General features: G+C 59.5%; 2 protein-coding genes across 2 annotated transcripts; both read right to left on the bottom strand.

Moving 5' to 3' along the window:
• Positions 1 to 5396, bottom strand: LOC308061114 (acrosin-like; the record flags this gene model as incomplete). The annotated part of the gene is made up of 7 exons (XM_080380665.1): positions 1 to 15; positions 2077 to 2247; positions 2717 to 2862; positions 3149 to 3414; positions 4160 to 4393; positions 4828 to 5011; positions 5339 to 5396. 7 exons carry the CDS (start codon positions 5394 to 5396, stop codon positions 1 to 3), a joined length of 1074 nt encoding a protein of 357 aa, XP_080236791.1.
• Positions 5397 to 16197: 10801 nt separating this feature from the next.
• On the bottom strand, positions 16198 to 21593 carry LOC308061113 (acrosin-like; the record flags this gene model as incomplete). Its single annotated transcript, XM_080380664.1, has 7 exons — positions 16198 to 16212; positions 18274 to 18444; positions 18914 to 19059; positions 19346 to 19611; positions 20357 to 20590; positions 21025 to 21208; positions 21536 to 21593. 7 exons carry the CDS (start codon positions 21591 to 21593, stop codon positions 16198 to 16200), a joined length of 1074 nt encoding a protein of 357 aa, XP_080236790.1.
• Between the last annotated feature and the right edge of the window lies 1 nt (position 21594).

Genomic DNA, 21594 nt, shown 5'->3' with positions numbered 1-21594 from the left:
TCAGAAGTAAAGACTCTGCACGGAGAGAGTTCAAGCTGAAAATCATTCGGTAAATATGCAGACCTTGCAACTGGTGCTTCGGCACTTGTGTTTAACGGACTGACTAACAAGGACACTACGGTCTGCACGTGTCGATACCGATCGACTAGCTACGTTGTAAGCAAGAACTATGTTGTCTGCAAGATGTACGAGCCGGGAAGAGAACCAGTACAACCTGGCTCTGCGCTTGCTGGCGTGGACTCCTCAGCACTGCGCGCCAAAGGGAAAAGTACATCCTGAGGAAGGGTGCAAGCCTTCCTCCCAGAGAGCCCAGCCCAGGACCAGCAGGTGTCAACGCACCCGCGCCAGAGTGAGAAGGCTTATGATACTGAGTTCCTGGACCGAATGGTAATAACCCCGCCTTTTCTCGGGAATCTAATGAATACGTACGCTTCTGTGTAATATGGATCTGCTTACTTAAGCCCTGGGTGTGCAAGTGAGGAGGAGCGATCCCCCTTGCAGCCGGAGCCCCGATAAACATGCCTGCTTGATAACCCTCCTTGAGTTGTAGAGTTTGATTCCGCACGTCAGCACCGATCAAGAAGGCTACAAAGACCTGTGCAGCACATGCTGAGTAGGAGATGGCCCCGTGTCCTGGTTTCAGCTGGGATGGAGTTAACTTTCTTCTTCGTAGCTAGTGAAGTGCTGTGTTTTGGCTATGATGTGAGAACAATGTTGGTAGCTGCACTGATGTTTTCGGTTGTTGCTGCCTGGCGTTTCTGCTAAGTCAAGGCCTTTTTGGTTTCTTGGGCCTTGCCAGCCAGAGTGCTGGAGGGGCACAAGAGACTGGGAAGGGACACAGCCAGGTCAGCTGACGTGAAGCAGCCACAGAGGTATTCCGTCCCGTGGGACGTCATGCTTGGTATAGAAACTTGGAGGGTTAGCTGGCGGGGGGAATCTTGCTCAGGGACTGGCTGGGCATCGGTCAGCGGGTGGTGAGCAGTTGTACTGTGCATCATTTCCTTTTTTTCCTTCTCCCTTCCTTTTGATTTTACCCTTTTCCCCCACCTTTCCATCCTAATCGTTATTGTTGTTGTTGTTGTTGTTGTTATTCTTCTTCTTGGTATTGTTACTGTTGTTCTTCACTCTTTCTTCTGTCTAAATTATTACATTGTTCTTATCTCAACCCTCCAGCTTTACATTGCTTTCTGGTTCTCCTCCCCACCCCTCCGGGTGGGGGGGAGTGCGCAAGTGGCTGCGTGGCGTTTGGTTGCCGGTAGCGTTTGGTTGCCGGCCGGGGTTAAACCGCGACACAGGATGGAAATGAAGTCTGTGGCATATGTGGGGCTCGAAGGCAAGCTCCTTCCCCAAATCCTCAGCGCAACCCTTGGGTCTTTCTAGATGCGTCTGTCCTGGGTCATGAGAGTCCAGTTTCAGGGTCACTTGTGGCTCATCCACAAGCGCAGCGGGATCCCACCAGGAGCTGGCCAAAGACGTTCTGTGTTTCCAGCTCCTTTCCCCAAGCCCTCCAGCCCGTGGTGACCTGTGTTCCCTTCCTCCAGTGCAGCCTCCCCCTCCTCCCTGAGCAGGCCCACTTTCAGCCCTTTGCAGGGACTCTTTCCCTTTGTGCCCGCCTTGTCTGCCTGCAGCCTGCCTCGCTTGGCAGGTGCCGGGCGTGGAAGTCCTTGCCTCGCACAGGAGACTGACTTGAGCTGAAGCCTGGTTTGCTGTGAGCACCGAAACATTTTATTTCAAGCATGTGGTCAGCCTCATCAGGTGTGTGCCTCCCGAGGCACGGGCGCAGGGCAGAGCAGCCCTTTGACGCTGAGGTGGCCTTTGCATCGGCAGGCATTGCCCCAAAGGAAACGGTGGTGGCACACTGCAGCCTGCCCTGCGTGCCGTTTGTCCTGCTGCTCACACCGTTTTTCCCCTTAGGTACTGCAGGAGCTCCTGCAGCCGGCTAAAGAAGTCCAGCAGCTTCTGGACTGGAAATGGGCAGGAGCCGCCCCACTGTGCTGCTGTGGGCCTTGGCCTCGCAACGGGGCTTGAGGTGGTGACAAAATGACTCCAAGCGCGTGCTGTTGGAGTAGCCCTCACTGCTGGGCGCAGGCCCATCTGTAGCAGGATCCAGTCGTAGAAGTGCTGAGTGGAGGTGTAGACTCCGGGCTGCCTGGCTCTGGCACAGCCTCTCCCCCAGCTGGTGACACCAACAAGCCAGAAGTAGTCTGCACTGCTGTCTTGGCAGACGAGAGGCCCACCGCTGTCCCCCTGCAGAGGAGGAGAGAGGACAAAGGGGTTGTTGGGTGGCCACCGTCAGCACGGGGGTTGGCTCCTTCTCTCTGACGGCACCTGCCGGAGCTGTGTTCCCTGCAGAGCGAGGCTGTGTCGAGCGAGCCTTGCCTGGGAAGGGGTGGTGGGCTTGTAAGGTGGGGCTGGCTCTCCTCACTGCACGGGGATGGTGGGTGTGTGGGAGAGAGCTGTGGCAGGCTTGGGATGGGGAGCCATGGTCTGCCAAGAACACTAGGAGGGCTTTCTGGGCAGAGCGCCATGCCTCTGGGACAAGAGGGGCACTGGGCAGGGGCCTGCCGATGGGGAAGGGGGTATAAGCCCCCCCGGCGGTGGGGACCTGAAGTGGGAGGGGCACTGGCCAGGCCAAGCACATGCCGGGCCATGTTGGCGTAGTTGCGTGTGGCGGGGCTGCCTGTGCTACGGGGCTTGGCTCGTAGCACGCTCCTACCTGGCAGGTGTCAATGCCGCCCTGCGGATAGCCAGCACAGACGTTGTGCGTGTGGATGGCCCCTCTGTACCACCGGCTGCTGTTACAGACGTTGACATCAATGAGGCGGACCTGGGCCTCCTGCAGCACATCCGTTGATCGTCCAGCTGTGAGCACAGGAAGGAATTAGCAAGCAGCAGCTCACTGGCGCTTCTCCTCCCCTGCCTGGCGGAATCCCTTGCCTCGCCCGCGCTTGGCTTTGCATCCTGAGAGGCGTTATAGCGGCATTTCCCTTCCGCCTTGCTCTGCGGAAAGGGCTCAGGCCCATCTCTCAAGAGGCATACGTCCCCGCAGCCTGACTGGGGCTCTGGCCTCTGCTGTCAGGAAGCCCAAGCAATGGCCCCGAGCGTGCCAAGCTTGCGCTCGGCACACGAGTACTTCCGCGGTACTCACATCTTTCAGTCGTGGCACCCCAGCCGCTGATGTAGCAGTTTTTCAGCTGCGAGACTCTCAGCGAGGCATCGGGCACGCAGGCAAGCTGAACGTAGGCGTTGCACTGCACAGGCTGGTCCAGCTCCAGCAAGGCAATGTCGTTCCTCTGCGTGATGTTACTGTAGCCTTGGTGAAGGAGCAGCCGCTTGATGTTGCGCACCTGGGCCTCAGGGCCCAGCTGAGTCAGCCGGGTGGCACCGATCACCACGCGCCACATGGTGATGTAGCTGGAAGGCAAATGGGGAGAGGACTCAGAGGGAGCACAGCCACGTGCTGCAGCAGCCCAGCAGTTGCCCTGCCTTCCGCTTGCCGAGGGAGAGAGGAGAGCAGCGCTCGGGAGGGTGGGACTGGCCTCGCGTGCCTCAGGCTCAAGGAGCACCCAGGCCCTGGGCGTCCTGCGAGGAAATGGGGCGGGAGTAGCCCGTGCTGCTGCGCACGGGGCAAGCGCTAGTGTTGTGGGGCTATGTGCGTTCCCGGCGACGCCTTACCTGGCCTCGATGAAGCAGTGGGCTGCTGTCAGGACCCACTGTGCGCTGATGAGGGAGCCTCCGCAGGTATGACCCGTGCCCGCTTGCCAGGGGTTCTGGATGCTGACGATCCAGGGCCAGGCCCCTGCCTGGGCATCTGTGCCACCCACAACGCGCGACATGCCATACGGAAAAGCCGTGGGCCGGAGCCCGCAGGTCCCTCTGTAAAGAGAAACTCCTTAGTGTCCTGCTGGATGGCTGGTGCCCCTACGGCTCACGGTCAGCCGTCTTCCCTCCCCACAAGGCGCTGCCTGGCCAGCAGGGCTGGGGAAGCCTGTGGGGCACGCGTGTGTCCACACCCTGCCTCTTTCTGCTTTAGCCCCGTAGGTGAGTACTGCCAACAGCCTGCGTGCTGGCAAGGAAATGAGCCTCCCACACTGGCTGCCCTCCAGCCAAGCCCACAAGGGCTTGCCCAAGCTCCCTCCCAGAGCCTCGGGCCACTTACCCACAGCTGTCCCATGTGCCGGACGCAGGACAGCACATGGCCAGCAGGACGAGGAGGAGGAGCAGCAAATCCATCCCTGCCAGTGACACGTGGCAGCTGCAAGGAGGAGGGCTTGTCACCGCCAGTGCAGCCGCCAACATACTGCCCCCTGAACTTGCGTTGCCCGGGATGCCCTTGGCCCCGGGGGTGATGTCACAGAGTGGCTGGTTGCCACGGGGCTGGGCGTGGTGGCCTCTGCGGGGAGGGGGGGCAACAGGAGGGGTTCCAAGCAGGACGGGAGGCAGGAGCTGGGATCGCACAGCCCCCACAGAGCCCCGCGGAATGCTCCCTTTGCGCGATGAGGGTGGGCAGGCCCCGTGGCAGGCAGCAGCGCCTGGCTCCCGGCTCTGCCTGCTAACAGCTCACAGGAAAAACCAAGCGTGGCGTCGCTACCTCTTTGCGAAGGTCACTGCCGCCCTGCTCTCGGCAGCCCTTTGCCACCTGCTCCTTCCCAATAAAGAGACACACAACAGAGAACGCAACCACTAGAGGCAGCACGCGCGTGCTTGGCTCTTGAAGAGACACTCTTTTGATGGTCGTGGCAGGCAAGCAGTGACGGGCAAGCCAAAGAAGCCAAGCCTAGCCCAGCAGTGCCAACCTTCCTGCACGCAGCACAGGGAAAGGCACACGCAGCACAGTCCTCGCTGGCTATGTCAGCCACAGCAACGCCCTCTGGCAGGCTTCGTGTCCCTGCTCTCTCTGGGTTGGATTGCGGTTCTGGACCAACACTGAAGAGGGCAGTTGTGGCACCTGCTACGCACGGCCGAGGACATACAATCAGAACGCCAAAGAAGGCGCCTTCCAAGTCCAATGCTGTAAAACAGACATTAGAATCACCTGTCGCTGTTAACAAAGCGGGAGGATTAGGCCGCACCGGGTGTTGGTCAATCGCTATTTGATTCACAGCCCTTAGATGTTGTACTACATGCTGCTCCTGGGCATGTGGCTTTGCAACAACCCCTGTTTTAGGCAATTATGACTTCTAGGCTCCAGTCCGAGCCAGGATTCCAACTTCATAGGGTACTGGTTTTGTCTTAGCGGCTTCGCTCCCGGTTTCAATTCCACACTTCCTGGTGCTGCTGGGCTGAGCAACCCCCTGGCCCAAGGCAGCTGCTGCCGTGTGGACACAAGCTCTGCCACCTAGGAGGGTCCCAGTGTGCAGGGCTTTTCGGATGGCAGCAAGGCGGTCACAGGCCATGACGCTCAGAAGTAAAGACTCTGCACGGAGAGAGTTCAAGCTGAAAATCATTCGGTAAATATGCAGACCTTGCAACTGGTGCTTCGGCACTTGTGTTTAACGGACTGACTAACAAGGACACTACGGTCTGCACGTGTCGATACCGATCGACTAGCTACGTTGTAAGCAAGAACTATGTTGTCTGCAAGATGTACGAGCCGGGAAGAGAACCAGTACAACCTGGCTCTGCGCTTGCTGGCGTGGACTCCTCAGCACTGCGCGCCAAAGGGAAAAGTACATCCTGAGGAAGGGTGCAAGCCTTCCTCCCAGAGAGCCCAGCCCAGGACCAGCAGGTGTCAACGCACCCGCGCCAGAGTGAGGAGGCTTATGATACTGAGTTCCTGGACCGAATGGTAATAACCCCGCCTTTTCTCGGGAATCTAATGAATGCGTATGCTTCTGTGTAATAGGGATCTGCTTACTTAAGCCCTGGGTGTGCAAGTGAGGAGGAGCGATCCCCCTTGCAGCCGGAGCCCCGATAAACATGCCTGCTTGATAACCCTCCTTGAGTTGTAGAGTTTGATTCCGCACGTCAGCACCGATCAAGAAGGCTACAAAGACCTGTGCAGCACATGCCGAGTAGGAGATGGCCCCGTGTCCTGGTTTCAGCTGGGATGGAGTTAACGTTCTTCTTCGTAGCTAGTGAAGTGCTGTGTTTTGGCTATGATGTGAGAACAATGTTGGTAGCTGCACTGATGTTTTCGGTTGTTGCTGCCTGGCGTTTCTGCTAAGTCAAGGCCTTTTTGATTTCTTGGGCCTTGCCAGCCAGAGTGCTGGAGGGGCACAAGAGACTGGGAAGGGACACAGCCAGGTCAGCTGACGTGAAGCAGCCACAGAGGTATTCCGTCCCGTGGGACGTCATGCTTGGTATAGAAACTTGGAGGGTTAGCTGGCGGGGGGAATCTTGCTCAGGGACTGGCTGGGCATCGGTCAGCGGGTGGTGAGCAGTTGTACTGTGCATCATTTCCTTTTTTTCCTTCTCCCTTCCTTTTGATTTTACCCTTTTCCCCCACCTTTCCATCCTAATCGTTATTGTTGTTGTTGTTGTTATTCTTCTTCTTGGTATTGTTACTGTTGTTCTTCACTCTTTCTTCTGTCTAAATTATTACATTGTTCTTATCTCAACCCTCCAGCTTTACATTGCTTTCTGGTTCTCCTCCCCACCCCTCCGGGTGGGGGGGAGTGCGCAAGTGGCTGCGTGGCGTTTGGTTGCCGGTAGCGTTTGGTTGCCGGCCGGGGTTAAACCGCGACACAGGATGGAAATGAAGTCTGTGGCATATGTGGGGCTCGAAGGCAAGCTCCTTCCCCAAATCCTCAGCGCAACCCTTGGGTCTTTCTAGACGCGTCTGTCCTGGGTCATGAGAGTCCAGTTTCAGGGTCACTTGTGGCTCATCCACAAGCGCAGCGGGATCCCACCAGGAGCTGGCCAAAGACGTTCTGTGTTTCCAGCTCCTTTCCCCAAGCCCTCCAGCCCGTGGTGACCTGTGTTCCCTTCCTCCAGTGCAGCCTCCCCCTCCTCCCTGAGCAGGCCCACTTTCAGCCCTTTGCAGGGACTCTTTCCCTTTGTGCCCGCCTTGTCTGCCTGCAGCCTGCCTCGCTTGGCAGGTGCCGGGCGTGGAAGTCCTTGCCTCGCACAGGAGACTGACTTGAGCTGAAGCCTGGTTTGCTGTGAGCACCGAAACATTTTATTTCAAGCATGTGGTCAGCCTCATCAGGTGTGTGCCTCCCGAGGCACGGGCGCAGGGCAGAGCAGCCCTTTGACGCTGAGGTGGCCTTTGCATCGGCAGGCATTGCCCCAAAGGAAACGGTGGTGGCACACTGCAGCCTGCCCTGCGTGCCGTTTGTCCTGCTGCTCACACCGTTTTTCCCCTTAGGTACTGCAGGAGCTCCTGCAGCCGGCTAAAGAAGTCCAGCAGCTTCTGGACTGGAAATGGGCAGGAGCCGCCCCACTGTGCTGCTGTGGGCCTTGGCCTCGCAACGGGGCTTGAGGTGGTGACAAAATGACTCCAAGCGCGTGCTGTTGGAGTAGCCCTCACTGCTGGGCGCAGGCCCATCTGTAGCAGGATCCAGTCGTAGAAGTGCTGAGTGGAGGTGTAGACTCCGGGCTGCCTGGCTCTGGCACAGCCTCTCCCCCAGCTGGTGACACCAACAAGCCAGAAGTAGTCTGCACTGCTGTCTTGGCAGACGAGAGGCCCACCGCTGTCCCCCTGCAGAGGAGGAGAGAGGACAAAGGGGTTGTTGGGTGGCCACCGTCAGCACGGGGGTTGGCTCCTTCTCTCTGACGGCACCTGCCGGAGCTGTGTTCCCTGCAGAGCGAGGCTGTGTCGAGCGAGCCTTGCCTGGGAAGGGGTGGTGGGCTTGTAAGGTGGGGCTGGCTCTCCTCACTGCACGGGGATGGTGGGTGTGTGGGAGAGAGCTGTGGCAGGCTTGGGATGGGGAGCCATGGTCTGCCAAGAACACTAGGAGGGCTTTCTGGGCAGAGCGCCATGCCTCTGGGACAAGAGGGGCACTGGGCAGGGGCCTGCCGATGGGGAAGGGGGTATAAGCCCCCCCGGCGGTGGGGACCTGAAGTGGGAGGGGCACTGGCCAGGCCAAGCACATGCCGGGCCATGTTGGCGTAGTTGCGTGTGGCGGGGCTGCCTGTGCTACGGGGCTTGGCTCGTAGCACGCTCCTACCTGGCAGGTGTCAATGCCGCCCTGCGGATAGCCAGCACAGACGTTGTGCGTGTGGATGGCCCCTCTGTACCACCGGCTGCTGTTACAGACGTTGACATCAATGAGGCGGACCTGGGCCTCCTGCAGCACATCCGTTGATCGTCCAGCTGTGAGCACAGGAAGGAATTAGCAAGCAGCAGCTCACTGGCGCTTCTCCTCCCCTGCCTGGCGGAATCCCTTGCCTCGCCCGCGCTTGGCTTTGCATCCTGAGAGGCGTTATAGCGGCATTTCCCTTCCGCCTTGCTCTGCGGAAAGGGCTCAGGCCCATCTCTCAAGAGGCATACGTCCCCGCAGCCTGACTGGGGCTCTGGCCTCTGCTGTCAGGAAGCCCAAGCAATGGCCCCGAGCGTGCCAAGCTTGCGCTCGGCACACGAGTACTTCCGCGGTACTCACATCTTTCAGTCGTGGCACCCCAGCCGCTGATGTAGCAGTTTTTCAGCTGCGAGACTCTCAGCGAGGCATCGGGCACGCAGGCAAGCTGAACGTAGGCGTTGCACTGCACAGGCTGGTCCAGCTCCAGCAAGGCAATGTCGTTCCTCTGCGTGATGTTACTGTAGCCTTGGTGAAGGAGCAGCCGCTTGATGTTGCGCACCTGGGCCTCAGGGCCCAGCTGAGTCAGCCGGGTGGCACCGATCACCACGCGCCACATGGTGATGTAGCTGGAAGGCAAATGGGGAGAGGACTCAGAGGGAGCACAGCCACGTGCTGCAGCAGCCCAGCAGTTGCCCTGCCTTCCGCTTGCCGAGGGAGAGAGGAGAGCAGCGCTCGGGAGGGTGGGACTGGCCTCGCGTGCCTCAGGCTCAAGGAGCACCCAGGCCCTGGGCGTCCTGCGAGGAAACGGGGCGGGAGTAGCCCGTGCTGCTGCGCACGGGGCAAGCGCTAGTGTTGTGGGGCTATGTGCGTTCCCGGCGACGCCTTACCTGGCCTCGATGAAGCAGTGGGCTGCTGTCAGGACCCACTGTGCGCTGATGAGGGAGCCTCCGCAGGTATGACCCGTGCCCGCTTGCCAGGGGTTCTGGATGCTGACGATCCAGGGCCAGGCCCCTGCCTGGGCATCTGTGCCACCCACAACGCGCGACATGCCATACGGAAAAGCCGTGGGCCGGAGCCCGCAGGTCCCTCTGTAAAGAGAAACTCCTTAGTGTCCTGCTGGATGGCTGGCGCCCCTACGGCTCACGGTCAGCCGTCTTCCCTCCCCACAAGGCGCTGCCTGGCCAGCAGGGCTGGGGAAGCCTGTGGGGCACGCGTGTGTCCACACCCTGCCTCTTTCTGCTTTAGCCCCGTAGGTGAGTACTGCCAACAGCCTGCGTGCTGGCAAGGAAATGAGCCTCCCACACTGGCTGCCCTCCAGCCAAGCCCACAAGGGCTTGCCCAAGCTCCCTCCCAGAGCCTCGGGCCACTTACCCACAGCTGTCCCATGTGCCGGACGCAGGACAGCACATGGCCAGCAGGACGAGGAGGAGGAGCAGCAAATCCATCCCTGCCAGTGACACGTGGCAGCTGCAAGGAGGAGGGCTTGTCACCGCCAGTGCAGCCGCCAACATACTGCCCCCTGAACTTGCGTTGCCCGGGATGACCTTGGCCCCGGGGGTGATGTCACAGAGTGGCTGGTTGCCACGGGGCTGGGCGTGGTGGCCTCTGCGGGGAGGGGGGGCAACAGGAGGGGTTCCAAGCAGGACGGGAGGCAGGAGCTGGGATCGCACAGCCCCCACAGAGCCCCGCGGAATGCTCCCTTTGCGCGATGAGGGTGGGCAGGCCCCGTGGCAGGCAGCAGCGCCTGGCTCCCGGCTCTGCCTGCTAACAGCTCACAGGAAAAACCAAGCGTGGCGTCGCTACCTCTTTGCGAAGGTCACTGCCGCCCTGCTCTCGGCAGCCCTTTGCCACCTGCTCCTTCCCAATAAAGAGACACACAACAGAGAACGCAACCACTAGAGGCAGCACGCGCGTGCTTGGCTCTTGAAGAGACACTCTTTTGATGGTCGTGGCAGGCAAGCAGTGACGGGCAAGCCAAAGAAGCCAAGCCTAGCCCAGCAGTGCCAACCTTCCTGCACGCAGCACAGGGAAAGGCACACGCAGCACAGTCCTCGCTGGCTATGTCAGCCACAGCAACGCCCTCTGGCAGGCTTCGTGTCCCTGCTCTCTCTGGGTTGGATTGCGGTTCTGGACCAACACTGAAGAGGGCAGTTGTGGCACCTGCTACGCACGGCCGAGGACATACAATCAGAACGCCAAAGAAGGCGCCTTCCAAGTCCAATGCTGTAAAACAGACATTAGAATCACCTGTCGCTGTTAACAAAGCGGGAGGATTAGGCCGCACCGGGTGTTGGTCAATCGCTATTTGATTCACAGCCCTTAGATGTTGTACTACATGCTGCTCCTGGGCATGTGGCTTTGCAACAACCCCTGTTTTAGGCAATTATGACTTCTAGGCTCCAGTCCGAGCCAGGATTCCAACTTCATAGGGTACTGGTTTTGTCTTAGCGGCTTCGCTCCCGGTTTCAATTCCACACTTCCTGGTGCTGCTGGGCTGAGCAACCCCCTGGCCCAAGGCAGCTGCTGCCGTGTGGACACAAGCTCTGCCACCTAGGAGGGTCCCAGTGTGCAGGGCTTTTCGGATGGCAGCAAGGCGGTCACAGGCCATGACGCTCAGAAGTAAAGACTCTGCACGGAGAGAGTTCAAGCTGAAAATCATTCGGTAAATATGCAGACCTTGCAACTGGTGCTTCGGCACTTGTGTTTAACGGACTGACTAACAAGGACACTACGGTCTGCACGTGTCGATACCGATCGACTAGCTACGTTGTAAGCAAGAACTATGTTGTCTGCAAGATGTACGAGCCGGGAAGAGAACCAGTACAACCTGGCTCTGCGCTTGCTGGCGTGGACTCCTCAGCACTGCGCGCCAAAGGGAAAAGTACATCCTGAGGAAGGGTGCGAGCCTTCCTCCCAGAGAGCCCAGCCCAGGACCAGCAGGTGTCAACGCACCCGCGCCAGAGTGAGGAGGCTTATGATACTGAGTTCCTGGACCGAATGGTAATAACCCCGCCTTTTCTCGGGAATCTAATGAATACGTATGCTTCTGTGTAATAGGGATCTGCTTACTTAAGCCCTGGGTGTGCAAGTGAGGAGGAGCGATCCCCCTTGCAGCCGGAGCCCCGATAAACATGCCTGCTTGATAACCCTCCTTGAGTTGTAGAGTTTGATTCCGCACGTCAGCACCGATCAAGAAGGCTACAAAGACCTGTGCAGCACATGCCGAGTAGGAGATGGCCCCGTGTCCTGGTTTCAGCTGGGATGGAGTTAACGTTCTTCTTCGTAGCTAGTGAAGTGCTGTGTTTTGGCTATGATGTGAGAACAATGTTGGTAGCTGCACTGATGTTTTCGGTTGTTGCTGCCTGGCGTTTCTGCTAAGTCAAGGCCTTTTTGGTTTCTTGGGCCTTGCCAGCCAGAGTGCTGGAGGGGCACAAGAGACTGGGAAGGGACACAGCCAGGTCAGCTGACGTGAAGCAGCCACAGAGGTATTCCGTCCCGTGGGACGTCATGCTTGGTATAGAAACTTGGAGGGTTAGCTGGCGGGGGGAATCTTGCTCAGGGACTGGCTGGGCATCGGTCAGCGGGTGGTGAGCAGTTGTACTGTGCATCATTTCCTTTTTTTCCTTCTCCCTTCCTTTTGATTTTACCCTTTTCCCCCACCTTTCCATCCTAATCGTTATTGTTGTTGTTGTTGTTGTTGTTATTCTTCTTCTTGGTATTGTTACTGTTGTTCTTCACTCTTTCTTCTGTCTAAATTATTACATTGTTCTTATCTCAACCCTCCAGCTTTACATTGCTTTCTGGTTCTCCTCCCCACCCCTCCGGGTGGGGGGGAGTGCGCAAGTGGCTGCGTGGCGTTTGGTTGCCGGTAGCGTTTGGTTGCCGGCCGGGGTTAAACCGCGACACAGGATGGAAATGAAGTCTGTGGCATATGTGGGGCTCGAAGGCAAGCTCCTTCCCCAAATCCTCAGCGCAACCCTTGGGTCTTTCTAGACGCGTCTGTCCTGGGTCATGAGAGTCCAGTTTCAGGGTCACTTGTGGCTCATCCACAAGCGCAGCGGGATCCCACCAGGAGCTGGCCAAAGACGTTCTGTGTTTCCAGCTCCTTTCCCCAAGCCCTCCAGCCCGTGGTGACCTGTGTTCCCTTCCTCCAGTGCAGCCTCCCCCTCCTCCCTGAGCAGGCCCACTTTCAGCCCTTTGCAGGGACTCTTTCCCTTTGTGCCCGCCTTGTCTGCCTGCAGCCTGCCTCGCTTGGCAGGTGCCGGGCGTGGAAGTCCTTGCCTCGCACAGGAGACTGACTTGAGCTGAAGCCTGGTTTGCTGTGAGCACCGAAACATTTTATTTCAAGCATGTGGTCAGCCTCATCAGGTGTGTGCCTCCCGAGGCACGGGCGCAGGGCAGAGCAGCCCTTTGACGCTGAGGTGGCCTTTGCATCGGCAGGCATTGCCCCAAAGGAAACGGTGGTGGCACACTGCAGCCTGCCCTGCGTGCCGTTTGTCCTGCTGCTCACACCGTTTTTCCCCTTAGGTACTGCAGGAGCTCCTGCAGCCGGCTAAAGAAGTCCAGCAGCTTCTGGACTGGAAATGGGCAGGAGCCGCCCCACTGTGCTGCTGTGGGCCTTGGCCTCGCAACGGGGCTTGAGGTGGTGACAAAATGACTCCAAGCGCGTGCTGTTGGAGTAGCCCTCACTGCTGGGCGCAGGCCCATCTGTAGCAGGATCCAGTCGTAGAAGTGCTGAGTGGAGGTGTAGACTCCGGGCTGCCTGGCTCTGGCACAGCCTCTCCCCCAGCTGGTGACACCAACAAGCCAGAAGTAGTCTGCACTGCTGTCTTGGCAGACGAGAGGCCCACCGCTGTCCCCCTGCAGAGGAGGAGAGAGGACAAAGGGGTTGTTGGGTGGCCACCGTCAGCACGGGGGTTGGCTCCTTCTCTCTGACGGCACCTGCCGGAGCTGTGTTCCCTGCAGAGCGAGGCTGTGTCGAGCGAGCCTTGCCTGGGAAGGGGTGGTGGGCTTGTAAGGTGGGGCTGGCTCTCCTCACTGCACGGGGATGGTGGGTGTGTGGGAGAGAGCTGTGGCAGGCTTGGGATGGGGAGCCATGGTCTGCCAAGAACACTAGGAGGGCTTTCTGGGCAGAGCGCCATGCCTCTGGGACAAGAGGGGCACTGGGCAGGGGCCTGCCGATGGGGAAGGGGGTATAAGCCCCCCCGGCGGTGGGGACCTGAAGTGGGAGGGGCACTGGCCAGGCCAAGCACATGCCGGGCCATGTTGGCGTAGTTGCGTGTGGCGGGGCTGCCTGTGCTACGGGGCTTGGCTCGTAGCACGCTCCTACCTGGCAGGTGTCAATGCCGCCCTGCGGATAGCCAGCACAGACGTTGTGCGTGTGGATGGCCCCTCTGTACCACCGGCTGCTGTTACAGACGTTGACATCAATGAGGCGGACCTGGGCCTCCTGCAGCACATCCGTTGATCGTCCAGCTGTGAGCACAGGAAGGAATTAGCAAGCAGCAGCTCACTGGCGCTTCTCCTCCCCTGCCTGGCGGAATCCCTTGCCTCGCCCGCGCTTGGCTTTGCATCCTGAGAGGCGTTATAGCGGCATTTCCCTTCCGCCTTGCTCTGCGGAAAGGGCTCAGGCCCATCTCTCAAGAGGCATACGTCCCCGCAGCCTGACTGGGGCTCTGGCCTCTGCTGTCAGGAAGCCCAAGCAATGGCCCCGAGCGTGCCAAGCTTGCGCTCGGCACACGAGTACTTCCGCGGTACTCACATCTTTCAGTCGTGGCACCCCAGCCGCTGATGTAGCAGTTTTTCAGCTGCGAGACTCTCAGCGAGGCATCGGGCACGCAGGCAAGCTGAACGTAGGCGTTGCACTGCACAGGCTGGTCCAGCTCCAGCAAGGCAATGTCGTTCCTCTGCGTGATGTTACTGTAGCCTTGGTGAAGGAGCAGCCGCTTGATGTTGCGCACCTGGGCCTCAGGGCCCAGCTGAGTCAGCCGGGTGGCACCGATCACCACGCGCCACATGGTGATGTAGCTGGAAGGCAAATGGGGAGAGGACTCAGAGGGAGCACAGCCACGTGCTGCAGCAGCCCAGCAGTTGCCCTGCCTTCCGCTTGCCGAGGGAGAGAGGAGAGCAGCGCTCGGGAGGGTGGGACTGGCCTCGCGTGCCTCAGGCTCAAGGAGCACCCAGGCCCTGGGCGTCCTGCGAGGAAATGGGGCGGGAGTAGCCCGTGCTGCTGCGCACGGGGCAAGCGCTAGTGTTGTGGGGCTATGTGCGTTCCCGGCGACGCCTTACCTGGCCTCGATGAAGCAGTGGGCTGCTGTCAGGACCCACTGTGCGCTGATGAGGGAGCCTCCGCAGGTATGACCCGTGCCCGCTTGCCAGGGGTTCTGGATGCTGACGATCCAGGGCCAGGCCCCTGCCTGGGCATCTGTGCCACCCACAACGCGCGACATGCCATACGGAAAAGCCGTGGGCCGGAGCCCGCAGGTCCCTCTGTAAAGAGAAACTCCTTAGTGTCCTGCTGGATGGCTGGCGCCCCTACGGCTCACGGTCAGCCGTCTTCCCTCCCCACAAGGCGCTGCCTGGCCAGCAGGGCTGGGGAAGCCTGTGGGGCACGCGTGTGTCCACACCCTGCCTCTTTCTGCTTTAGCCCCGTAGGTGAGTACTGCCAACAGCCTGCGTGCTGGCAAGGAAATGAGCCTCCCACACTGGCTGCCCTCCAGCCAAGCCCACAAGGGCTTGCCCAAGCTCCCTCCCAGAGCCTCGGGCCACTTACCCACAGCTGTCCCATGTGCCGGACGCAGGACAGCACATGGCCAGCAGGACGAGGAGGAGGAGCAGCAAATCCATCCCTGCCAGTGACACGTGGCAGCTGCAAGGAGGAGGGCTTGTCACCGCCAGTGCAGCCGCCAACATACTGCCCCCTGAACTCGCGTTGCCCAGGATGCCCTTGGCCCCGGGGGTGATGTCACAGAGTGGCTGGTTGCCACGGGGCTGGGCGTGGTGGCCTCTGCGGGGAGGGGGGGCAACAGGAGGGGTTCCAAGCAGGACGGGAGGCAGGAGCTGGGATCGCACAGCCCCCACAGAGCCCCGCGGAATGCTCCCTTTGCGCGATGAGGGTGGGCAGGCCCCGTGGCAGGCAGCAGCGCCTGGCTCCCGGCTCTGCCTGCTAACAGCTCACAGGAAAAACCAAGCGTGGCGTCGCTACCTCTTTGCGAAGGTCACTGCCGCCCTGCTCTCGGCAGCCCTTTGCCACCTGCTCCTTCCCAATAAAGAGACACACAACAGAGAACGCAACCACTAGAGGCAGCACGCGCGTGCTTGGCTCTTGAAGAGACACTCTTTTGATGGTCGTGGCAGGCAAGCCGTGACGGGCAAGCCAAAGAAGCCAAGCCTAGCCCAGCAGTGCCAACCTTCCTGCACGCAGCACAGGGAAAGGCACACGCAGCACAGTCCTCGCTGGCTATGTCAGCCACAGCAACGCCCTCTGGCAGGCTTCGTGTCCCTGCTCTCTCTGGGTTGGATTGCGGTTCTGGACCAACACTGAAGAGGGCAGTTGTGGCACCTGCTACGCACGGCCGAGGACATACAATCAGAACGCCAAAGAAGGCGCCTTCCAAGTCCAATGCTGTAAAACAGACATTAGAATCACCTGTCGCTGTTAACAAAGCGGGAGGATTAGGCCGCACCGGGTGTTGGTCAATCGCTATTTGATTCACAGCCCTTAGATGTTGTACTACATGCTGCTCCTGGGCATGTGGCTTTGCAACAACCCCTGTTTTAGGCAATTATGACTTCTAGGCTCCAGTCCGAGCCAGGATTCCAACTTCATAGGGTACTGGTTTTGTCTTAGCGGCTTCGCTCCCGGTTTCAATTCCACACTTCCTGGTGCTGCTGGGCTGAGCAACCCCCTGGCCCAAGGCAGCTGCTGCCGTGTGGACACAAGCTCTGCCACCTAGGAGGGTCCCAGTGTGCAGGGCTTTTCGGATGGCAGCAAGGCGGTCACAGGCCATGACGCTCAGAAGTAAAGACTCTGCACGGAGAGAGTTCAAGCTGAAAATCATTCGGTAAATATGCAGACCTTGCAACTGGTGCTTCGGCACTTGTGTTTAACGGACTGACTAACAAGGACACTACGGTCTGCACGTGTCGATACCGATCGACTAGCTACGTTGTAAGCAAGAACTATGTTGTCTGCAAGATGTACGAGCCGGGAAGAGAACCAGTACAACCTGGCTCTGCGCTTGCTGGCGTGGACTCCTCAGCACTGCGTGCCAAAGGGAAAAGTACATCCTGAGGAAGGGTGCGAGCCTTCCTCCCAGAGAGCCCAGCCCAGGACCAGCAGGTGTCAACGCACCCGCGCCAGAGTGAGGAGGCTTATGATACTGAGTTCCTGGACCGAATGGTAATAACCCCGCCTTTTCTCGGGAATCTAATGAATACGTATGCTTCTGTGTAATAGGGATCTGCTTACTTAAGCCCTGGGTGTGCAAGTGAGGAGGAGCGATCCCCCTTGCAGCCGGAGCCCCGATAAACATGCCTGCTTGATAACCCTCCTTGAGTTGTAGAGTTTGATTCCGCACGTCAGCACCGATCAAGAAGGCTACAAAGACCTGTGCAGCACATGCCGAGTAGGAGATGGCCCCGTGTCCTGGTTTCAGCTGGGATGGAGTTAACGTTCTTCTTCGTAGCTAGTGAAGTGCTGTGTTTTGGCTATGATGTGAGAACAATGTTGGTAGCTGCACTGATGTTTTCGGTTGTTGCTGCCTGGCGTTTCTGCTAAGTCAAGGCCTTTTTGGTTTCTTGGGCCTTGCCAGCCAGAGTGCTGGAGGGGCACAAGAGACTGGGAAGGGACACAGCCAGGTCAGCTGACGTGAAGCAGCCACAGAGGTATTCCGTCCCGTGGGACGTCATGCTTGGTATAGAAACTTGGAGGGTTAGCTGGCGGGGGGAATCTTGCTCAGGGACTGGCTGGGCATCGGTCAGCGGGTGGTGAGCAGTTGTACTGTGCATCATTTCCTTTTTTTCCTTCTCCCTTCCTTTTGATTTTACCCTTTTCCCCCACCTTTCCATCCTAATCGTTATTGTTGTTGTTGTTGTTGTTGTTATTCTTCTTCTTGGTATTGTTACTGTTGTTCTTCACTCTTTCTTCTGTCTAAATTATTACATTGTTCTTATCTCAACCCTCCAGCTTTACATTGCTTTCTGGTTCTCCTCCCCACCCCTCCGGGTGGGGGGGAGTGCGCAAGTGGCTGCGTGGCGTTTGGTTGCCGGTAGCGTTTGGTTGCCGGCCGGGGTTAAACCGCGACACAGGATGGAAATGAAGTCTGTGGCATATGTGGGGCTCGAAGGCAAGCTCCTTCCCCAAATCCTCAGCGCAACCCTTGGGTCTTTCTAGACGCGTCTGTCCTGGGTCATGAGAGTCCAGTTTCAGGGTCACTTGTGGCTCATCCACAAGCGCAGCGGGATCCCACCAGGAGCTGGCCAAAGACGTTCTGTGTTTCCAGCTCCTTTCCCCAAGCCCTCCAGCCCGTGGTGACCTGTGTTCCCTTCCTCCAGTGCAGCCTCCCCCTCCTCCCTGAGCAGGCCCACTTTCAGCCCTTTGCAGGGACTCTTTCCCTTTGTGCCCGCCTTGTCTGCCTGCAGCCTGCCTCGCTTGGCAGGTGCCGGGCGTGGAAGTCCTTGCCTCGCACAGGAGACTGACTTGAGCTGAAGCCTGGTTTGCTGTGAGCACCGAAACATTTTATTTCAAGCATGTGGTCAGCCTCATCAGGTGTGTGCCTCCCGAGGCACGGGCGCAGGGCAGAGCAGCCCTTTGACGCTGAGGTGGCCTTTGCATCGGCAGGCATTGCCCCAAAGGAAACGGTGGTGGCACACTGCAGCCTGCCCTGCGTGCCGTTTGTCCTGCTGCTCACACCGTTTTTCCCCTTAGGTACTGCAGGAGCTCCTGCAGCCGGCTAAAGAAGTCCAGCAGCTTCTGGACTGGAAATGGGCAGGAGCCGCCCCACTGTGCTGCTGTGGGCCTTGGCCTCGCAACGGGGCTTGAGGTGGTGACAAAATGACTCCAAGCGCGTGCTGTTGGAGTAGCCCTCACTGCTGGGCGCAGGCCCATCTGTAGCAGGATCCAGTCGTAGAAGTGCTGAGTGGAGGTGTAGACTCCGGGCTGCCTGGCTCTGGCACAGCCTCTCCCCCAGCTGGTGACACCAACAAGCCAGAAGTAGTCTGCACTGCTGTCTTGGCAGACGAGAGGCCCACCGCTGTCCCCCTGCAGAGGAGGAGAGAGGACAAAGGGGTTGTTGGGTGGCCACCGTCAGCACGGGGGTTGGCTCCTTCTCTCTGACGGCACCTGCCGGAGCTGTGTTCCCTGCAGAGCGAGGCTGTGTCGAGCGAGCCTTGCCTGGGAAGGGGTGGTGGGCTTGTAAGGTGGGGCTGGCTCTCCTCACTGCACGGGGATGGTGGGTGTGTGGGAGAGAGCTGTGGCAGGCTTGGGATGGGGAGCCATGGTCTGCCAAGAACACTAGGAGGGCTTTCTGGGCAGAGCGCCATGCCTCTGGGACAAGAGGGGCACTGGGCAGGGGCCTGCCGATGGGGAAGGGGGTATAAGCCCCCCCGGCGGTGGGGACCTGAAGTGGGAGGGGCACTGGCCAGGCCAAGCACATGCCGGGCCATGTTGGCGTAGTTGCGTGTGGCGGGGCTGCCTGTGCTACGGGGCTTGGCTCGTAGCACGCTCCTACCTGGCAGGTGTCAATGCCGCCCTGCGGATAGCCAGCACAGACGTTGTGCGTGTGGATGGCCCCTCTGTACCACCGGCTGCTGTTACAGACGTTGACATCAATGAGGCGGACCTGGGCCTCCTGCAGCACATCCGTTGATCGTCCAGCTGTGAGCACAGGAAGGAATTAGCAAGCAGCAGCTCACTGGCGCTTCTCCTCCCCTGCCTGGCGGAATCCCTTGCCTCGCCCGCGCTTGGCTTTGCATCCTGAGAGGCGTTATAGCGGCATTTCCCTTCCGCCTTGCTCTGCGGAAAGGGCTCAGGCCCATCTCTCAAGAGGCATACGTCCCCGCAGCCTGACTGGGGCTCTGGCCTCTGCTGTCAGGAAGCCCAAGCAATGGCCCCGAGCGTGCCAAGCTTGCGCTCGGCACACGAGTACTTCCGCGGTACTCACATCTTTCAGTCGTGGCACCCCAGCCGCTGATGTAGCAGTTTTTCAGCTGCGAGACTCTCAGCGAGGCATCGGGCACGCAGGCAAGCTGAACGTAGGCGTTGCACTGCACAGGCTGGTCCAGCTCCAGCAAGGCAATGTCGTTCCTCTGCGTGATGTTACTGTAGCCTTGGTGAAGGAGCAGCCGCTTGATGTTGCGCACCTGGGCCTCAGGGCCCAGCTGAGTCAGCCGGGTGGCACCGATCACCACGCGCCACATGGTGATGTAGCTGGAAGGCAAATGGGGAGAGGACTCAGAGGGAGCACAGCCACGTGCTGCAGCAGCCCAGCAGTTGCCCTGCCTTCCGCTTGCCGAGGGAGAGAGGAGAGCAGCGCTCGGGAGGGTGGGACTGGCCTCGCGTGCCTCAGGCTCAAGGAGCACCCAGGCCCTGGGCGTCCTGCGAGGAAATGGGGCGGGAGTAGCCCGTGCTGCTGCGCACGGGGCAAGCGCTAGTGTTGTGGGGCTATGTGCGTTCCCGGCGACGCCTTACCTGGCCTCGATGAAGCAGTGGGCTGCTGTCAGGACCCACTGTGCGCTGATGAGGGAGCCTCCGCAGGTATGACCCGTGCCCGCTTGCCAGGGGTTCTGGATGCTGACGATCCAGGGCCAGGCCCCTGCCTGGGCATCTGTGCCACCCACAACGCGCGACATGCCATACGGAAAAGCCGTGGGCCGGAGCCCGCAGGTCCCTCTGTAAAGAGAAACTCCTTAGTGTCCTGCTGGATGGCTGGCGCCCCTACGGCTCACGGTCAGCCGTCTTCCCTCCCCACAAGGCGCTGCCTGGCCAGCAGGGCTGGGGAAGCCTGTGGGGCACGCGTGTGTCCACACCCTGCCTCTTTCTGCTTTAGCCCCGTAGGTGAGTACTGCCAACAGCCTGCGTGCTGGCAAGGAAATGAGCCTCCCACACTGGCTGCCCTCCAGCCAAGCCCACAAGGGCTTGCCCAAGCTCCCTCCCAGAGCCTCGGGCCACTTACCCACAGCTGTCCCATGTGCCGGACGCAGGACAGCACATGGCCAGCAGGACGAGGAGGAGGAGCAGCAAATCCATCCCTGCCAGTGACACGTGGCAGCTGCAAGGAGGAGGGCTTGTCACCGCCAGTGCAGCCGCCAACATACTGCCCCCTGAACTCGCGTTGCCCAGGATGCCCTTGGCCCCGGGGGTGATGTCACAGAGTGGCTGGTTGCCACGGGGCTGGGCGTGGTGGCCTCTGCGGGGAGGGGGGGCAACAGGAGGGGTTCCAAGCAGGACGGGAGGCAGGAGCTGGGATCGCACAGCCCCCACAGAGCCCCGCGGAATGCTCCCTTTGCGCGATGAGGGTGGGCAGGCCCCGTGGCAGGCAGCAGCGCCTGGCTCCCGGCTCTGCCTGCTAACAGCTCACAGGAAAAACCAAGCGTGGCGTCGCTACCTCTTTGCGAAGGTCACTGCCGCCCTGCTCTCGGCAGCCCTTTGCCACCTGCTCCTTCCCAATAAAGAGACACACAACAGAGAACGCAACCACTAGAGGCAGCACGCGCGTGCTTGGCTCTTGAAGAGACACTCTTTTGATGGTCGTGGCAGGCAAGCCGTGACGGGCAAGCCAAAGAAGCCAAGCCTAGCCCAGCAGTGCCAACCTTCCTGCACGCAGCACAGGGAAAGGCACACGCAGCACAGTCCTCGCTGGCTATGTCAGCCACAGCAACGCCCTCTGGCAGGCTTCGTGTCCCTGCTCTCTCTGGGTTGGATTGCGGTTCTGGACCAACACTGAAGAGGGCAGTTGTGGCACCTGCTACGCACGGCCGAGGACATACAATCAGAACGCCAAAGAAGGCGCCTTCCAAGTCCAATGCTGTAAAACAGACATTAGAATCACCTGTCGCTGTTAACAAAGCGGGAGGATTAGGCCGCACCGGGTGTTGGTCAATCGCTATTTGATTCACAGCCCTTAGATGTTGTACTACATGCTGCTCCTGGGCATGTGGCTTTGCAACAACCCCTGTTTTAGGCAATTATGACTTCTAGGCTCCAGTCCGAGCCAGGATTCCAACTTCATAGGGTACTGGTTTTGTCTTAGCGGCTTCGCTCCCGGTTTCAATTCCACACTTCCTGGTGCTGCTGGGCTGAGCAACCCCCTGGCCCAAGGCAGCTGCTGCCGTGTGGACACAAGCTCTGCCACCTAGGAGGGTCCCAGTGTGCAGGGCTTTTCGGATGGCAGCAAGGCGGTCACAGGCCATG

The sequence above is a fragment of the Falco punctatus genome, assembly GCF_963210335.1.
Source record: "Falco punctatus genome assembly, chromosome: 3".
Taxonomy (NCBI): Eukaryota; Metazoa; Chordata; class Aves; order Falconiformes; family Falconidae; genus Falco; species Falco punctatus.
The sequence above is the reverse complement of the archived record's forward strand: the minus strand, read 5'-3'. Positions and strand labels throughout refer to the sequence as shown.